Source organism: Heterodontus francisci, chromosome 3 (genome assembly GCF_036365525.1).
Source record: "Heterodontus francisci isolate sHetFra1 chromosome 3, sHetFra1.hap1, whole genome shotgun sequence".
NCBI lineage: Eukaryota > Metazoa > Chordata > Chondrichthyes > Heterodontiformes > Heterodontidae > Heterodontus > Heterodontus francisci.
In genome coordinates this window covers 149,897,805-149,913,314 of record NC_090373.1, presented here as the reverse complement: position 1 = coordinate 149,913,314, position 15,510 = coordinate 149,897,805, and the positions used below count along the sequence as shown (strand labels likewise).

Genomic DNA, 15,510 nt, shown 5'->3' with positions numbered 1-15,510 from the left:
AAATGTAGTCACTGTTGTAGGAAACAGAATAAAACACTTGACAGCTCAAGCAAATAGTACGAATGAAATAGTGTGTCTTTCTCTGGTAACCAAAGTCAATGTTGTTACTTTCACTGATGCATCAGAGTTGACCTACCATAACTACTTGAAAGATCCAATGCTATATTTTATACCTTATTTAACTAATAGTATCGTATATTGTTTTTTAAGAGTATTGCTTTTTAGTTCTGACACTTTTTTTGCATTAGGTATGAATATATTACCACATAAAAGCCAGAGTAGATGGACTGAAATCATCAGGAGTAAGTCATTCCTGCATTACTTGAAGTAGGAGTCTCGTACCCCTGAATCTCAAACATTTAATTGCATAACTGAAAGGATATTCACATTTTTTCCCTATACTTTCCAGTTTAAAAACCGAAGGGGGAATTTTAACTCCCTTGGCCTGGCAGAAACCCTCTTAGTTGGGAGCTGAAATTGTACCCCTATATTGGTCGCACCATTCGTGCCCTGCAGCAGCTTTAACACTGCTGTTTACGCAAGAAGCTGAGCCGACCGCTCAACACATTCATTTATGTTAATGGCAGAAGGGTCCTATGATGTACATAGGAGCCTGAAGATATTGTAACCATATACTGAGTGCAGCACCCATGATTGGCACCTCACTCATTAAAAACTGAAGACCCTAAAAGATGAGTTTTATACTTGTCATTGTGGGACCAGGAGGATGAGGAATGCTTTTCTGGGCCCTGCAAAGAAAATTTGGACCTCTGCTGCCCTGGCCACCCTGATCTCACCCATCCCACTCACAAGACCTGTTGCAATTTGGCTTCTGGAGAAAAAAACCTGCCAGATTCCCATCCAGGAGTTAAAATTCCCCTTAAATTGTACAAAACAGCACATGCTTTGTAGGATGAACTGGAGAAGTTAAAGGAGATGAACATCATTGAGTTCATCCAATTGGCCTCTGCTGGTTCGATGGTTATCTTGTTTAGACATGTAAATGGGGTTTCCATCAATCTTCCTCTGATTGGGTGTTTCCCTGTAATGGGGATAGTGTTGCTGTGATGCAACAGGTCTTAATTTGATGTAGAACTCTGACATGCCAGGTTTCTACCTCATTTTAGGTAAGATTGAAATCCTGACTGATGGGGAGGGAATGCTTCTTCTGCTTACACTCCTGAGTCCTTCCTGGTTGTAGTTCGGGGCTGTACATGCTACTACAGCATGCCATTGGGGTTTAAGTGAGGCCTAAAGTGAAGAAGGCATGTGACAATCAATCTCTTCATCTCTTGACTGGAGTGTTTAAAATTTATTGGAACATTGTCTTCAGCCTGATTGTGTCTTGGGTGCCCCCTTTCCGAATGGTGCATTGCCCCGCTGAATTTCCAGGCAAAGTGTGTCCCTCTGTTGCACCTCCATAGGCACAAGAAATTTTCCCAAATATTTAAATGACCCTGCCTTAGAGATTTGTGAAGGGGTGACCTGCAGTGTAAACAACTACTAGATGTCCTGCCTTGATGCCTTTTCATCCCCCTTAGTCAGGTCCACAACAATTCTAACCAAATGTCATATTTACTATTTGATGTTCCATAGTGTGCTTTTATTAAACCTATTTCAAGTAGATTCAAACTCTGCACCTCTCCCAGCTCCTCAACCTACACTACAGAGAAGCTCTGATATTCCAACTCTATTGTCAGAAAAAAATTCTTTTGGTTGCTCCCGTCTCACTGGAGTTACTTCACTGAAGTGGGGCAGAAACACCATTTATGTGTGTTAAAGGCATTTCTGCTCACACTTCCAGTAAGGAAACACCAGTGGAGTGGGAGCAGATCCGAGTAATTTCCCATCTTATTTTGGTGCATTATGTGTGCCAGTCATGACTCAGTTGGTAGCATGAGATTCTAGCTTCAGATCCCACTCCAGAACTTGGACACAAAAATCAAGGCTGACACACCGAGGGAATACTGCACTGTTGGAGGTGCTGCCTTTTGGATAAGATGTTAAACTAAGGCTCTGTCTGGCCTCTCGGGTTGATATAAAAGATTCCATGGCACTATTGGAAAAACAGCAGGTGAGTTCTCCCTGCAGTCTTGGTCAATATTCATCTCTCACTCATTACAACATTGTTCTTTGTGGGAACTTTGCTGTGTGTAAATTTGCTGCCCCGTTTCCTACAAGACAACATTGACTGCAAAAGAACTTCATTGGCTGTTCAGCGCTTTGAGACGTTGGTGATTGTGAAAAGCGCCATGTAAATGCAAGTCTATCTTTTTCTTTTTTCCATATTGAAATATGGTTCACTATTTAACTGCAAATCATCATATAAAATCAAAGTAATATAAAAATGAAGACAGATTGATGATAAAATGGCAACTGAATTATGTGTGCAAACCTCAGTCTAGCTCTCCTTTTTAAGCCTGTTCCACCTGATGACAAGCTCACCCAACTGCTATGTACAAGGCCACGGGAGATCAACTAGTATATATATAAATATTGTTTTAATGAAGGTATTTATGGTCACATCTTTTCACTGGGCAATGCAATAATGATAATGCAGAGTGTTATAAACCATAAAGGAATCATAATATTTACTTTAGCGTCCCTCAAATTTGTGGTTACTAGTGAGACAAGCTTATTGGATCATTGATCCTTGGGCTAGTTAAACCTACACTAATCTGCTTTGAGACTTTGTAACTGTGGCAGCTGCATGAGTCTGGTATTAAAATGATTAAAATCTCTCTGCTACTTATTACTCAACCTAGTCTGTTTGAATCATATAAATGCACACCTAGCTTAACAAGAGATGCTGCACAAGTACAGATTTGTGCAAGTTGGAAATAAAAGATAAGCAATTTGCAAATCTTTGTATCACAGTTCATGTAATCATTCATTGCTTCAGTAGGAATTCCCTTCCTAACAGCATTGTGGGTGTACCTACACCAGATGGACTGCAGCAGTTCAAGAAGGTGGCTCACCACCACCTTCTCAGGGACAATTAGGGATGGGCAACAAATGCTGGCCTTGCCAGCGACACTCAAATCCCAGCAATTAAAAAAAAATCTACAAATAATGAATATTTTACACAACAGTGTTAATGATTTTTTTAATGGATAAAGCTGCACATAGAAAAATGACAAATATTTTATTTGTGCATGTGATATTGTACTTCAATGCTATGTGCAGCTTATGCATTTTTTAATTCTGTCATGGGATGCAGGTGTTGTTGGCAAAGCCAGCATTTGTTGACCATCCCTAATTGCCCTTGACATCAGAGTGGCTTGTGAAGCCATGTCAAAGGGCAGTTAAGAGTCAACCACATTGTTGTGGGGCTGGAGTCACATGTAGGCCAGACCAGGTAAGGATGACAGATTTCCTTCCCTAAAGGACATCAGTGAGCCAGATGGGTTTCAATGACAATTGATGATAATTTCATGACACCATTACTGAGACTATCTTTCAATTCCAGAACTTAATTAATTAATTGAATTTAAACTTCATGAGCTGCTGTGGTAGGATGTGAACCTGTATTCCCATGACATAAGCCTGGACCTCTGGATTACTAATCCAGTTACAGTACCACGATGCCACCATCTCCCCCTCTACCCAATGGCAGTGAATTGTAACTTAATTTAACTTATTAGAACTCTATTTTGCCCTGTTAAGACTTTTCTATGAGCTGGCAATTGAGACTGGCTCAATGAACTTTTTCAGAGAGAAGCCAGCTAAGTATCTGGCTGAGAATGGGATTGGAAGTTAAAGGATGTAAGCATGGTTCTGGATGGTAATATAATTCACAAAATTCAATGTTTCCTGCACTTCTGTGGTGCCTGGGGGTAGGAATTTGGTGTAATGTCTGTGTATTTTATCAGGAAAAGAGAGAATGGATGAATATTTACCCAGAGAGTGGTTAGAATGTGGGACTTGCTACCACACGGAATAGTTGAGGCGAATAGCATAGGTGCCATTTAAGGGGAAGCTAGGTAAGTACATGGCAGAGTAATGAATAGAAGGGTATGCAGATACAGTTTGATGTGGTAGGGTGGGAGAGGAGCATAAACATCGGTATAGACCAGTTGGGCCAAATGGACTGTTCCTGTTCTGTGAATTGTATGTAATTCTACAGTTTTTCTCGGTAGCCTTACAGCATCAGGGAACAATCATGCAGAGCTTTCCCTCAGGAAATTAGAAATGGGATGGAGCTCATGATAGGGTATAAAAGCAAAATACTGTGGATGCTGGAAATCTGAAATAAAAACAGAAAATGCTGGCAACACTTGGCAGGTCTGGCAGCATCTGTGAAGAGAGAAACAGAGTTAACCTTTCAGGTTTGTGACCTTTCGTCAGAACCCTGTGATGAAAGGTCACAGACCAGAAATGTTGGGATGGACTTTGTTCCCAGCCTGACGTGGGATTCTGTGGTGAGGTGGGGTGGGGGTTGGGGGGAGGGCAGGAAAATCACAGCAACAGCGGTCGCCGTGAAACCTGACGCTGGGATTGCTGGGCCCGACCTTCCCAGCAGCGGGGAAGCTCCATGGTGGCCCCTCCACCACTCTGCGACAGAACCTGAGTTAGCATATTTAAGTTACATATTTGCACAAATTAAATTACAAACTGCAGCGATCTTAAACAAGAACACAAGAAATAGGAGCAGAAGTAGATCATATGACTGATCGAGTCTGCTCTGCCACTCAATACGATCACGGCTGATCTTGAAACCTTCAGGTCCGGATCGTCATTGCGACGTGTGGCACTCACGCCCCTTCACTTTCTCGTCCAAGGAAAGCTGGCGCCACCAAGGTGGGGAAGGGATCAACTCTGCACTCTGATGGGTATGGGGGTGGGAAGGAGTGAATTCTGCACTCTGATGGGTATGGGGGTGGGAAGGAGTGAATTCTGCACTCTGATGGGTATGGGGGTGGGAAGGGGAGAAGACGTGAACTCCGTATTGTGGTGTGCTGTTTGCAAGGCTGGCAGCCTTTTAAAAATGGCGCCCGCACCTGTTCCTTTAACAGGTGACGCCGTGAATGGCGTCGCCGAGGCCACCCCTACCACGTGATTGGGGGGGTGGGGAGGCTGCCGTCAATATATAAAGTGGCTGCCCGGCGCGGGTCCCGTGGGAGACGGCAGCCATGTTCCGCGCCTGCTACCACTCCCGGTGGTGGGACTACAAATCCAGCCCGTTAACTCTGTTTGTCTGTTCACAAATGCTGGCAAACCTGCATTTTCTGTTTTTATTTTATGATCGGGTAGATTGGACATGGTCTGTTGAAGGCGCAGCTTGATGAATGGGATGGCCTCATTCCACTCTTTCCTGATTGTATTCTTTTCAGACTAAAGTTGGAGACAAGTGGCAGGGAGGTGGTCACCTATAGTCAACTGGTTAGGGTCCTAAGAGGCGAATGAATATGACTACAAGCATGATGTAGCAGAGTGTTATTAGAGGTGTTTATATATATATATATATATATATATATACACCTGCATGTGTGATATTTATGCACAGAATCTAATAGGATTTATGATTTGACTGCTTTTAGGGATGCTGAGTACAAGGGATTGCAACTGTCGCTAGATCAAGTAACAGCAACAAAACCATCCTTTTCGTATGCAAACTCAACCCCAACCATCACTGACTCCAGGAAGACAAGCAAGTCCCGTCTTAGCCGAACAAAATCTAAACCAAGAGCATCACCTTATCCTCAGGTGAACTACCCCAATTGCCATTATTTTTAAATAGGTTAAGAAAACAGTGTGGGCACAGTGGTGTGTCACATTACAGCTGTCTAAACACTTCATGACACGTGACTGGGACCCAGGTTTGTGCTTATGCTTGTATAGTGAATTCACACTTTTGATTACAATAGCAATAGAGATAGAAATGTTCAGCTTTAACTGTGCATGTTAATTTAATTCCCTCACATTGTTAGGCTCAGTAATGCCACCAAAGCAATTTCTTTGATAATGCGTTAACTACTTGCTGTTTTGAGACAAATTGGTTAACAGTAAAATACATTCATGCTGACAATCCATGAGGGTGGGGGTCCACATTCCTAGTGATGTGACAGGATGCATTTGCCCAGAACTTCCAGAGCCAACCCCACAATGTGTCAGAGAGAGGTCTCTCCCTTTACAGAAGAATTGCTTAAGGTGCATCTGGGGCATTCACCCACTGAAGAAACAGAAAATTGCAGCACAGCTTGCCAGTTCTGGGGCGGGGAGTACCACATCATCCCTTCCGCCAGAAAGACTATAAGGTGCCCTGAGTGACCCTCCTTGTAAGTGGATTTCTAGTTTAAAAATGTTGATTGAAAATCAGTTCTGCATTTTTCTCCATATTATGGATGTTCAGTCAGTGAATAAAATAATGCATCAAGTATTCCTTATAGCCTTTTTCTGCTTTGAGAGAGCTTGTGTAAAAGATTATGGGTCAAAATGGTAAAAGCATAATTTTGTCACACAATCCCCAAAGCACTGCAATGTATTGGGTGCAGGCATCTTCCATAATTGGCCATAGAAGTTTACTGAACACACAAACTAAGGGTCCCTATGTGCTACTGGCACTGCTCATAGAGTGAGTAAAGATCATTAACGCTGCCAATTTATATGTAAATTAGATACACTAACAGTGACTGAACAACATTCCAAATGGCAGGTGCCTGTTTGTAATGGACACTTCAATGGAGGCCTTTAAAGAATCTCTTCTGCCCTACTGTTAGTCCTCTCCTTCACAAAAGACCACCCATCACTGCAGGACTTGTCCCAAGAACCAGAATGCCCAATCAGTGCAATAGGTATTTCTTGTGGAAGCAATTGTTTTACCCACCTTTTGGATAGCCAGAAGCCTGTTAACAGTTGTTGGCTGTCCACATGACCGCCACGCTGTCCCAGGACATCAATAGCTATGCACTGAGTCTGCAAATGGTTAAATTAGCTGATCTCACAAAATGGAGATAGGTCAGTTTGCGGTTCCACTGATACGGCTGCTGGCAGCCAATATGTGGACAGTCCAGCTACTGTATTATTGGGCCCACCGTGTAGCATAAGCACGTGGCATAACTTTAAGTCCTCTTATCTTTTTGACAGACAAACTGATGTTGGTAAATGCATTGAGTTCAATAAAAACTGCATTAGGCAGCGAAATACTCAAATCAATTTTAATCAAGATCGGCAAATATTTGAGCTGCTTTCGAGCTGACCAATTTTTGTCTGTGATCAGCGGTTTAAAAATTGTTTCATTTTGAGGTGTGAGAGCCATAGCAGATTTCCAAAGTAGCAATAACAGGAAATGGAGTGATGGTGGTTCCATTTTGAGATGTTATGGCAAAGAATGTGTGAAGCTCATTTAAAAAACAATGTAAAACTGAAGTTTTAAGATGCAGACATTTGAAATAGATCACCTCTAAGTTTCTAATGTCAGAAATGAGCAGGATATTCCTAATATTTGTAAATTCCCCTGCATTTAGAGAGCAGTGATAAGTGTGCATTTAAGTATGTGTGAACAGTTACTTGCCTAACTAGAAAGTGGTGCAAGTAAGCAGTATGCCTCTGTGCTGCCCTCTTGGAAGACATTGAAAACAGTACCAGATTCAAGTTAGTGGGTGCTGTAAGCAATTATGACACTGATACTATTTCCCACAGTTTCAGCTGTGTGCTCCCTCAGAGGGTAACACTAGCCCAAACATTGGGTGGCACAGTGGTTAGCACTGCAGCCTTGCAGCTCCAGCGACCCGGGTTCAGTTCTGGGTACTGCCTGTGTGGACTTTGCAAGTTCTCCCTGTGACTGTGTGGGTTTTCGCCGGGTGCTCTGGTTTCCTCCCACAGCCAAAGACTTGCAGCTTGATAGGTAAATTGGCCATTGTAAATTTCCCCTAGTATAGGTAGGGGAATTGAGAGAAGGTGGGGATGTGGTAGGAATATGGGATTAATGTAGGATTAGTATAAATGGGTGGTTGATGGTCAGCACAGACTTGGTGGGCCAAAGGGCCTGTTTCAGTGCTGTATCTCTAAATAAATAAATAAAGTTTACCTATCGGCCACACCAATGGCACAAAGAAAGCTGCAAATTTTGACAAAAAACAGAAAATGCTGGAAATACTCAGCAACATCTGTGGAGAAAGAAACAGAGTTAATGTTTCAGGTAGATTACTTTTCGTCGGCATTTTCTGTTTTTATTTCAGATTTCCATCAACCCCATTATTTTGCTTCTGTAAATTGTGATTCAAGTTTTTCCAGTCGAATCATAGGATCATTGAATGGTAACAGCAGAGAAGGAGGCCATTTGGTCCTTCATGTCCGTTTCAGCTCACTGCAACAGCAACTCAGCTAGTCCCACACCCCCACCCTATCCTCATAGTCCTGCACTTTTTTTTTTCTCTTCAGGTGCTTATCCAATTCCCTTTTGAAAGCCGCCACTAAATCTGCCTCCACCACACACTCAGGCAGCGCATTTCAGATCCTAACCACTCACTGCATAAAAAATGTTTTTCCTCATGTTGCCTTTCATTCTTTTGCCAATCACCTTAAATCAGTGTCCTCTGGTTCTCCATCCTTCCACCAATGGGAACAGTTTCTCACTATCTAATGATGAAAGATCACTGATGAAAGGTTCTGACCTGAAATGTTAACTCTGCTTCTCTCTCCACAGATGCTGCCAGACCTGCTGAGTATTTCCAGCACTTTTTGCTTTTATTTCAGATTTCCAGCATCTGCAGTATTTTGCTTTTATTCTCTCTATATACTCTGTCCAGACCCGTCAAGATTTTGAACAACTTTTACTAAATCTACTGTCAACCTTCTCTAAGGAGAACAGCCTCAGCTTCTCCAGTCTCTGCATGTAACTGAAGTTCCTCATCCCTGGAACCATTCTCGTAAAGCTTTTCTGCACACTCTCCAATGCCTTCACACCTTTTCTCAAGTGCTGTGTACAGAATTAGACACAATAGTCCAGTTGAGGCCGAATCAGTGTTTTATAAAGGTTCATCATAACCTCCTTGCTTTTGTACTCTATGCCTCTATTTATAAAGCTCAGGATCCCGTATGCCTTATTAACCACTTTCTTAACCTGCCCTGCCAATGTTTTGTACACATACACCCCTAGGTCGCTTTACTCCTGCGCCCAATCAGAATTGTACCCTTTATTTTATATTACCTCTCCTCGTTCTTCCTACCAAAATGTATCACTTCACAATTCTATGCATTAAATTTCTGCCACGTGTCCGCTCATTCCACCAGCCTGTCTATCTCCTGTTAAGTCTTTTACCTTCATCACAGTTCACAATACATCCAAATTTTGTGTCATCAGCAAATTTTGAAATTGTGTCCTGCACACCCAAGTTTAGCTCTTCTATACAGATCAAGAAAAGCAGTGGTCCTAGTACTGATCCCTGGGGAACCCGACTGTACACCTTCCTCCTGTCACTCAACCAACATCATATCCATGCTGTCTCTGTTCCTTTTATTCCATGGGCTTTGACTGTGCTGACAAGCCTGTTCTGTGGCACTTTATTAAACACCTTTTGGAAGTCCATGTTTGGAAGTCCACATCAACCGCATGACCCTCATCAACCCGCTCTGTTACCTCATTTAAAAAATTAATTCAAGTTAATTTAACTCAAATTTGCCTTTAAAAAAAAATCATGCTGACTTCTTTAATTAGCTTATATTTGTCCAAGTGAACTTGATAATTTTCTCTCAAATTATCCTTTTTAAAAGCTTTCTCATCACTGAGGTTAAACTGACCGGCCTGTATTTGCTGGGATTATCCTTACATCCTTTTTTGAACAAGGTTGTAACATTTTCAGTTCTCCAGTCCTCTGTCACCACCCCTGTATCTAAGGAGGATTGGAAGACTATGGCCAATGCCTCTGCAATTTTCATCCTTACTTTCCTCAGTATCCTCAGTTGTATCTCTTTCGGCCCTGGTGACTTATCAACCTTAAGTACAGGCAGCCTTTCTAATACCTCCTCTTTATCATTTTTCAGCCCATCCATTGTCTCAACTACCCCCTCTTTCTCTGGGACTTTGATAGCATCTTCTTCCTGGGTAAAGACAGATGCAAACTATTCATTTGGTACCTCAGCCATGTCCTCTGTCTCCATGTGGAAATCCCCTTTTGGTCCCTAATTAGCCCCACCCCTCCTTTTACTAACCTTTTACTGTGCCTAGACTTTTGGATTTCCTTTTGTATCTGCTGCCAGTCTCTTCTCATACTCTGTCGTTGCTTCCATTTTTTTCCCCACTTTCCCTCTGAGCTTTCTATATTCAGCTTGGTGCTCACTGTATTATCAATCTGACAGGAAACCTGCTTCAGCTCCACACCTCATTACAGCCTTGGTCCAAACATGGACAAAAGAGCTGAATTCAAGAGGTGAAGTGTGAGTGACTGCCCTTGACATCAAGGCAGCATTTGACTGAATGCGGCTCAAGGAGCCCTAGCAAAATTGAAGTCAATAGGAATCAGGGGGTAAACTCTCCACTGGTTGGAGTCATACCCAGCACAAATGAAGATGGTTGTGGTTGTTGGAGGCCAATTATCTCAGCCCCAGGACATTACTGAAGGAGTTCCTCAAGGGTAGTGTCCTAAGGCCCAACCATCTTTCGCTGCTTCATCAATGACCTTCCCTTCATCATACGCTCAGAAGTGGAGATGTTCGCTGATGCTTGCACAGTGTTCAGTACCTTTTGCAACTCCTCAGATAATGAAGCAGTCTGTGCCCACATGCACAAGACCTGGACAACATTGAGGCTTGGGCTGATATGTGGCAAGTAACATTTGTGCCGCACAAGCGCCAGGCAATGACCATCTCCAACAAGGGATGAGTCTAATCATCTCCCCTTGACATTCAATGGCATTACCTTTGCTGAGTCTCCCACCATTCACATCCTGGGGGTAACCACTGATCAGAAACTTAACTGGACCAGCCATTTGCGATCTATATTAATGACTTAGATGAAGAGACAGAAACTAATGTATCTAAGTTTGCTGATGATATATTGCTAGGTGGGAATGCAAGCTGTGAGGAGGACACAAAGAGGCTGCAAAGAGATATAGACAGGTTAAGTAAGTGGGCACAAAATGTAGCATAATGTGGGAAAGTGTGAGGTTATTCACTTTGGTCGTGAGAATAGAAAAGCAGAATACTTTTTAAAAGTCATGAAACTTGTAAATATTGATGTTCAGAGAGACCTGGGTGTACTCGTACAAGGAACACAGAAGGTTAGCATGCAGGTACTGCAAGCAATTAGGAAAGGAAATGGTATGTTAGCCTTTATTGCAAGCAGATTGAAGTACAAGAATAAAGAAGTCTTGGTACAAATGTACAAGGTTTTGGTGAGACCACACCTGGAATGCTATGTGCAATCTTGGTCTCCATATTTAAGAAAGGATATACTTGAATTGGAGGCTGTACAGCAAAGGTTCACTAGGTCCCTGGGTTTAGAGGGTTGTCCTACGATGAGAGGCTGAATAAATTGGGTCTATATTCTCTGGAGTTTACAAAAATGAGAGGTGATCTCATTGAAACATGATTCTGAAGAGGCTTCTCAGGGTGGATGCTGAGATATTGTTTTCCCTGGCTGGGGAATCTAGAACAAGGGAGCACAGTTTCAGGATAAGGGGACAATCATTTAGGACTAAGATGAACAGAAATTTCTTCACTCAAAGGGTTGTGAATCTTTGGAATTCTCTACCCCAGAGGGTTGTGGATGCTTCATCGTTGAATATATTTAAGGCTGAGATAGACAGATCTCAGGGAATCAAAGGTTATGAGGAGTGGGCAGGAAAGTGGACTTGAAGCCCAAGATCAGCTGTGATCCTATTGAATGGCAGAGCAGGCTTGATGGGCTGTATGGTCTATTCCTGCTCCTGTTTCTTATGTCTCCATTATTGCTACAACATCATATTCCCTATTGTCTATCTGTGCATGCAGCGCACCAATGCATAGTAAACCTAACTTAGGCCTCATTCCATTCCTTTTAACAAATGTTTTTACTTAACCTGTTATCTATACATCTCGAATTTTATTTTATTTAAAAAATCAGAACCCTTTAGTGTTACTATTCCTTGTTATTTAATTTAAACTTTAGCCCCTAAACTTGATTGATTAATTAATTGAAAACTGATTGTAATTATATAATAAATGAAAAATTAGGATGTTTTTATACTAATTAATTAATCCAGTCTTACTTTATAGTTGATTAATTTAAATTAAAAGTTTAGCAGTATACTCATCCCATGTGACTCCTTGTGCTGTGATGTCACTTTGCAATTTATCCCCACTGTGTTCTCGGCTGCTGCTGCTCCTATTGTCCCCACTGTGCTCTCAGGTCACCGCTGATCCTATTGTCCCCACAGTGCTCTCAGGTCACTGCTGCTCCTATTGTCCCCACTGTGCTCTCAGGTCACTGCTGCTCCTATTGTCCCCACAGTGCTCTCAGGTCACTGCTGCTCCTATTGTCCCCACTGTGCTCTCAGGTCACTGCTGCTCCTATTGTCCCCATAGTGCTCTCAGGTCACTGCTGCTCCTATTGTCCCCACTGTGCTCTCAGGTCAGCACTGCTCCTATTGTCCCCACTGTGCTCTCAGGTCACTGCTGCTCCTATTGTCCCCACTGTGCTCTCAGGTCACTGCTGCTCCTATTGTCCCCACTGTGTTCTCAGGTCACAGCTGATCCTATTGTCCCCACTGTGTTCTCAGGTCACTGCTGCTCCTATTGTCCCCACTGTGTTCTTAGGTCACTGCTGCTCCTATTGTCCCCACTGTGCTCTCAGGTCACTGCTGCTCCTATTGTCCCCACTGTGCTCTCAGGTCACTGCTGCTCCTATTGTCCCCACTGTGCTCTCCGGTCACTGCTTTTTTAGAATTAGAACATTACAGCGCAGTACAGGCCCTTCGGCCCTCGATGTTGCGCCGACCTGTGAAACCATCTGACCTACACTATTCCATTTTCATCCATATGTCTATCCAATGACCACTTAAATGCCCTTAAAGTTGGCGAGTCTACTACTGTTGCAGGCAGGGCGTTCCACGCCCCTACTACTCTCTGAGTAAAGAAACTACCTCTGACATCTGTCCTATATCTATCACCCCTCAACTTAAAGCTATGTCCCCTCGTGTTTGCCATCACCATCCGAGGAAAAAGACTCTCACTATCCACCCTATCTAACCCTCTGATTATCTTATATGTCTCTATTAAGTCACCTCTCCTCCTCCTTCTCTCCAATGAAAACAACCTCAAGTCCCTCAGCCTTTCCTCGTAAGACCTTCCCTCCATACCAGGCAACATCCTAGTAAATCTCCTCTGCACCCTTTCCATAGCTTCCACATCCTTCCTATAATGCGGTGACCAGAACTGCACGCAATACTCCAGGTGCGATCTCACCAGAGTTTTGTACAGCTGCAGCATGACATCGTGGCTCCGAAACTCGATCCCCCTACTAATAAAAGCTAACACACCATATGCCTTCTTAACAGCCCTATTAACCTGGGTAGCAACCTTCAGGGATTTATGCACCTGGACACCAAGATCACTCTGTTCATCTACACTACCAAGAATCTTCCCATTAGCCCAGTACTCTGCATTCCTGTTACTCCTTCCAAAGTGAATCACCTCGCACTTTTCCGCATTAAACTCCATTTGCCATCTCTCAGCCCAGCTCTGCAGCCTATCTATGTCCCTCTGTACCCTACAACATCCTTCGGCACTATCCACAACTCCACCGACCTTAGTGTCATCCGCAAATTTACTAACCCACCCTTCTACACCCTCTTCCAGGTCATTTATAAAAATGACAAACAGCAGTGGCCCCAAAACAGATCCTTGCGGTACACCACTAGTAACTAAACTCCAGGATGAACATTTGCCATCAACCACCACCCTCTGTCTTCTTTCAGCTAGCCAATTTCTGATCCAAAGCTCTAAATCACCTTCAACCCCATACTTCCGTATTTTTTGCAATAGCCTACCATGGGGAACCTTATCAAACGCCTTACTGAAATCCATATACACCACATCCACTGCTTTACCCTCATCCACCTGTTTGGTCACCTTCTTGAAAAACTCAATAAGGTTTGTGAGGCACGATCTACCCTTCACAAAACCGTGCTGACTATCTCTAATGAACTTATTCTTTTCAAGATGATTATACATCCTGCCTCTTATAACCTTTTCCAACATTTTACCCACAACCGAAGTAAGGCTCACAGGTCTATAATTACCAGGGCTGTCTCTACTCCCCTTCTTGAACAAGGGGACAACATTTGCTATCCTCCAGTCTTCCGGCACTATTCCTGTCGACAATGACGACATAAAGATCAAGAACAAAGGCTCTGCAATCTCCTCCCTAGCTTCCCAGAGAATCCTAGGATAAATCCCATCTGGCCCAGGGGACTTATCTATTTTCACACTTTCCAAAATTGATAACACCTCCTCCTTGTGAACCTCAATCCCATCTAGCCTAGTAGTCTGTATCTCAGTATTCTCCTCAACAACATTTTCTTTCTGTACTGTAAATACTGCTGCTCCTTTTATCCCTGCTGCGCTCTTGGGTCAGCACTGCTCCTTTTATTCCCACTGCGTTCTCGGTCTGCTGCTGTTCCTTTGATCCTTGCCGTGTTCTCGGGTCACCATTGTTCTCCGCTATGTTCTCAGGCTGCTGCTGTTCCCGCTGTTTTCTCGGGCTGCTGCTATTCTCGCTGTGTTATCGGTTTGCTGCTGTTCTCGCTGTGTTGTCGGTTTGCTGCTGTTCTCGCTTTGTTGTCGGTTTGCTGTTATTTTCGCTGTGTTTTCGGTTTGCTGCTGTTCTCGCTGTGTTGTCGGTTTGCTGCTATTCTCGCTGTGTTGTCGGTTTGCTGCTGTTCTCGCTGTGTTGTCGGTTTGCTGCTGTTCTCGCTGTGTTGGTTTGCTGTTGTTCTCGCTGTGTTGTCGGTTTGCTGCTGTTTTCGCTGTGTTGTCGGTTTGCTGTTATTCTCGCGGTGTTGTCGGTTTGCTGCTGTTCTCGCTGTGTTGTCGGTTTGCTGTTATTCTCGCGGTGTTGTCGGTTTTCTGCTGTTCTCGCTGTGTTGTCGGTTTGCTGTTATTCTCGCTGTGTTGTTGGTTTGCTGCTATTCTCACTGTGTTGTCGGTTTTCTGCTGTTCTCGCTGTGTTGTCGGTTTGCTGCTGTTCTCGCTGTGTTTTCGGTTTGCTGTTATTCTCGCTGTGTTGTCGGTTTTCTGCTGTTCTCGCTGTGTTATCGGTTTGCTGCTCTTCTCGCTGTGTTGTCGGTTTTCTGCTGTTCTCGCTGTGTTGTCGGTTTGCTGCTGTTCTCGCTGTATTATCGGTTTGCTGTTATTCTCGCTGTGTTATCGGTTTGCTGTTATTCTCGCTGTGTTGTCGGTTTGCTGCTGTTCTCGCTGTGTTGTCGGTTTTCTGCTGTTCTCGCTGTGTTATCGGTTTTCTGCTGTTCTCGCTGTGTTATCGGTTTGCTGTTATTCTCGCTGTGTTGTCGGTTTGCTGCTGTTCTCGCTGTG

The 15,510-nt window shown here is 43.4% G+C and overlaps 1 protein-coding gene across 4 annotated transcripts in view; it reads left to right on the top strand.

The window, feature by feature from the left end:
• The window catches only part of sim1a (SIM bHLH transcription factor 1a), a 106,377-nt gene that overhangs the window by 72,944 nt on the left and 17,923 nt on the right, over positions 1-15,510 (top strand). For all 4 annotated transcript variants that reach the window (XM_068026927.1, XM_068026918.1, XM_068026923.1 and 1 more), the window contains one exon: positions 5,541-5,706. In XM_068026927.1, the coding sequence (XP_067883028.1) occupies positions 5,541-5,706 (166 nt within the window). The remainder of the gene's footprint in view (positions 1-5,540; positions 5,707-15,510) is intronic.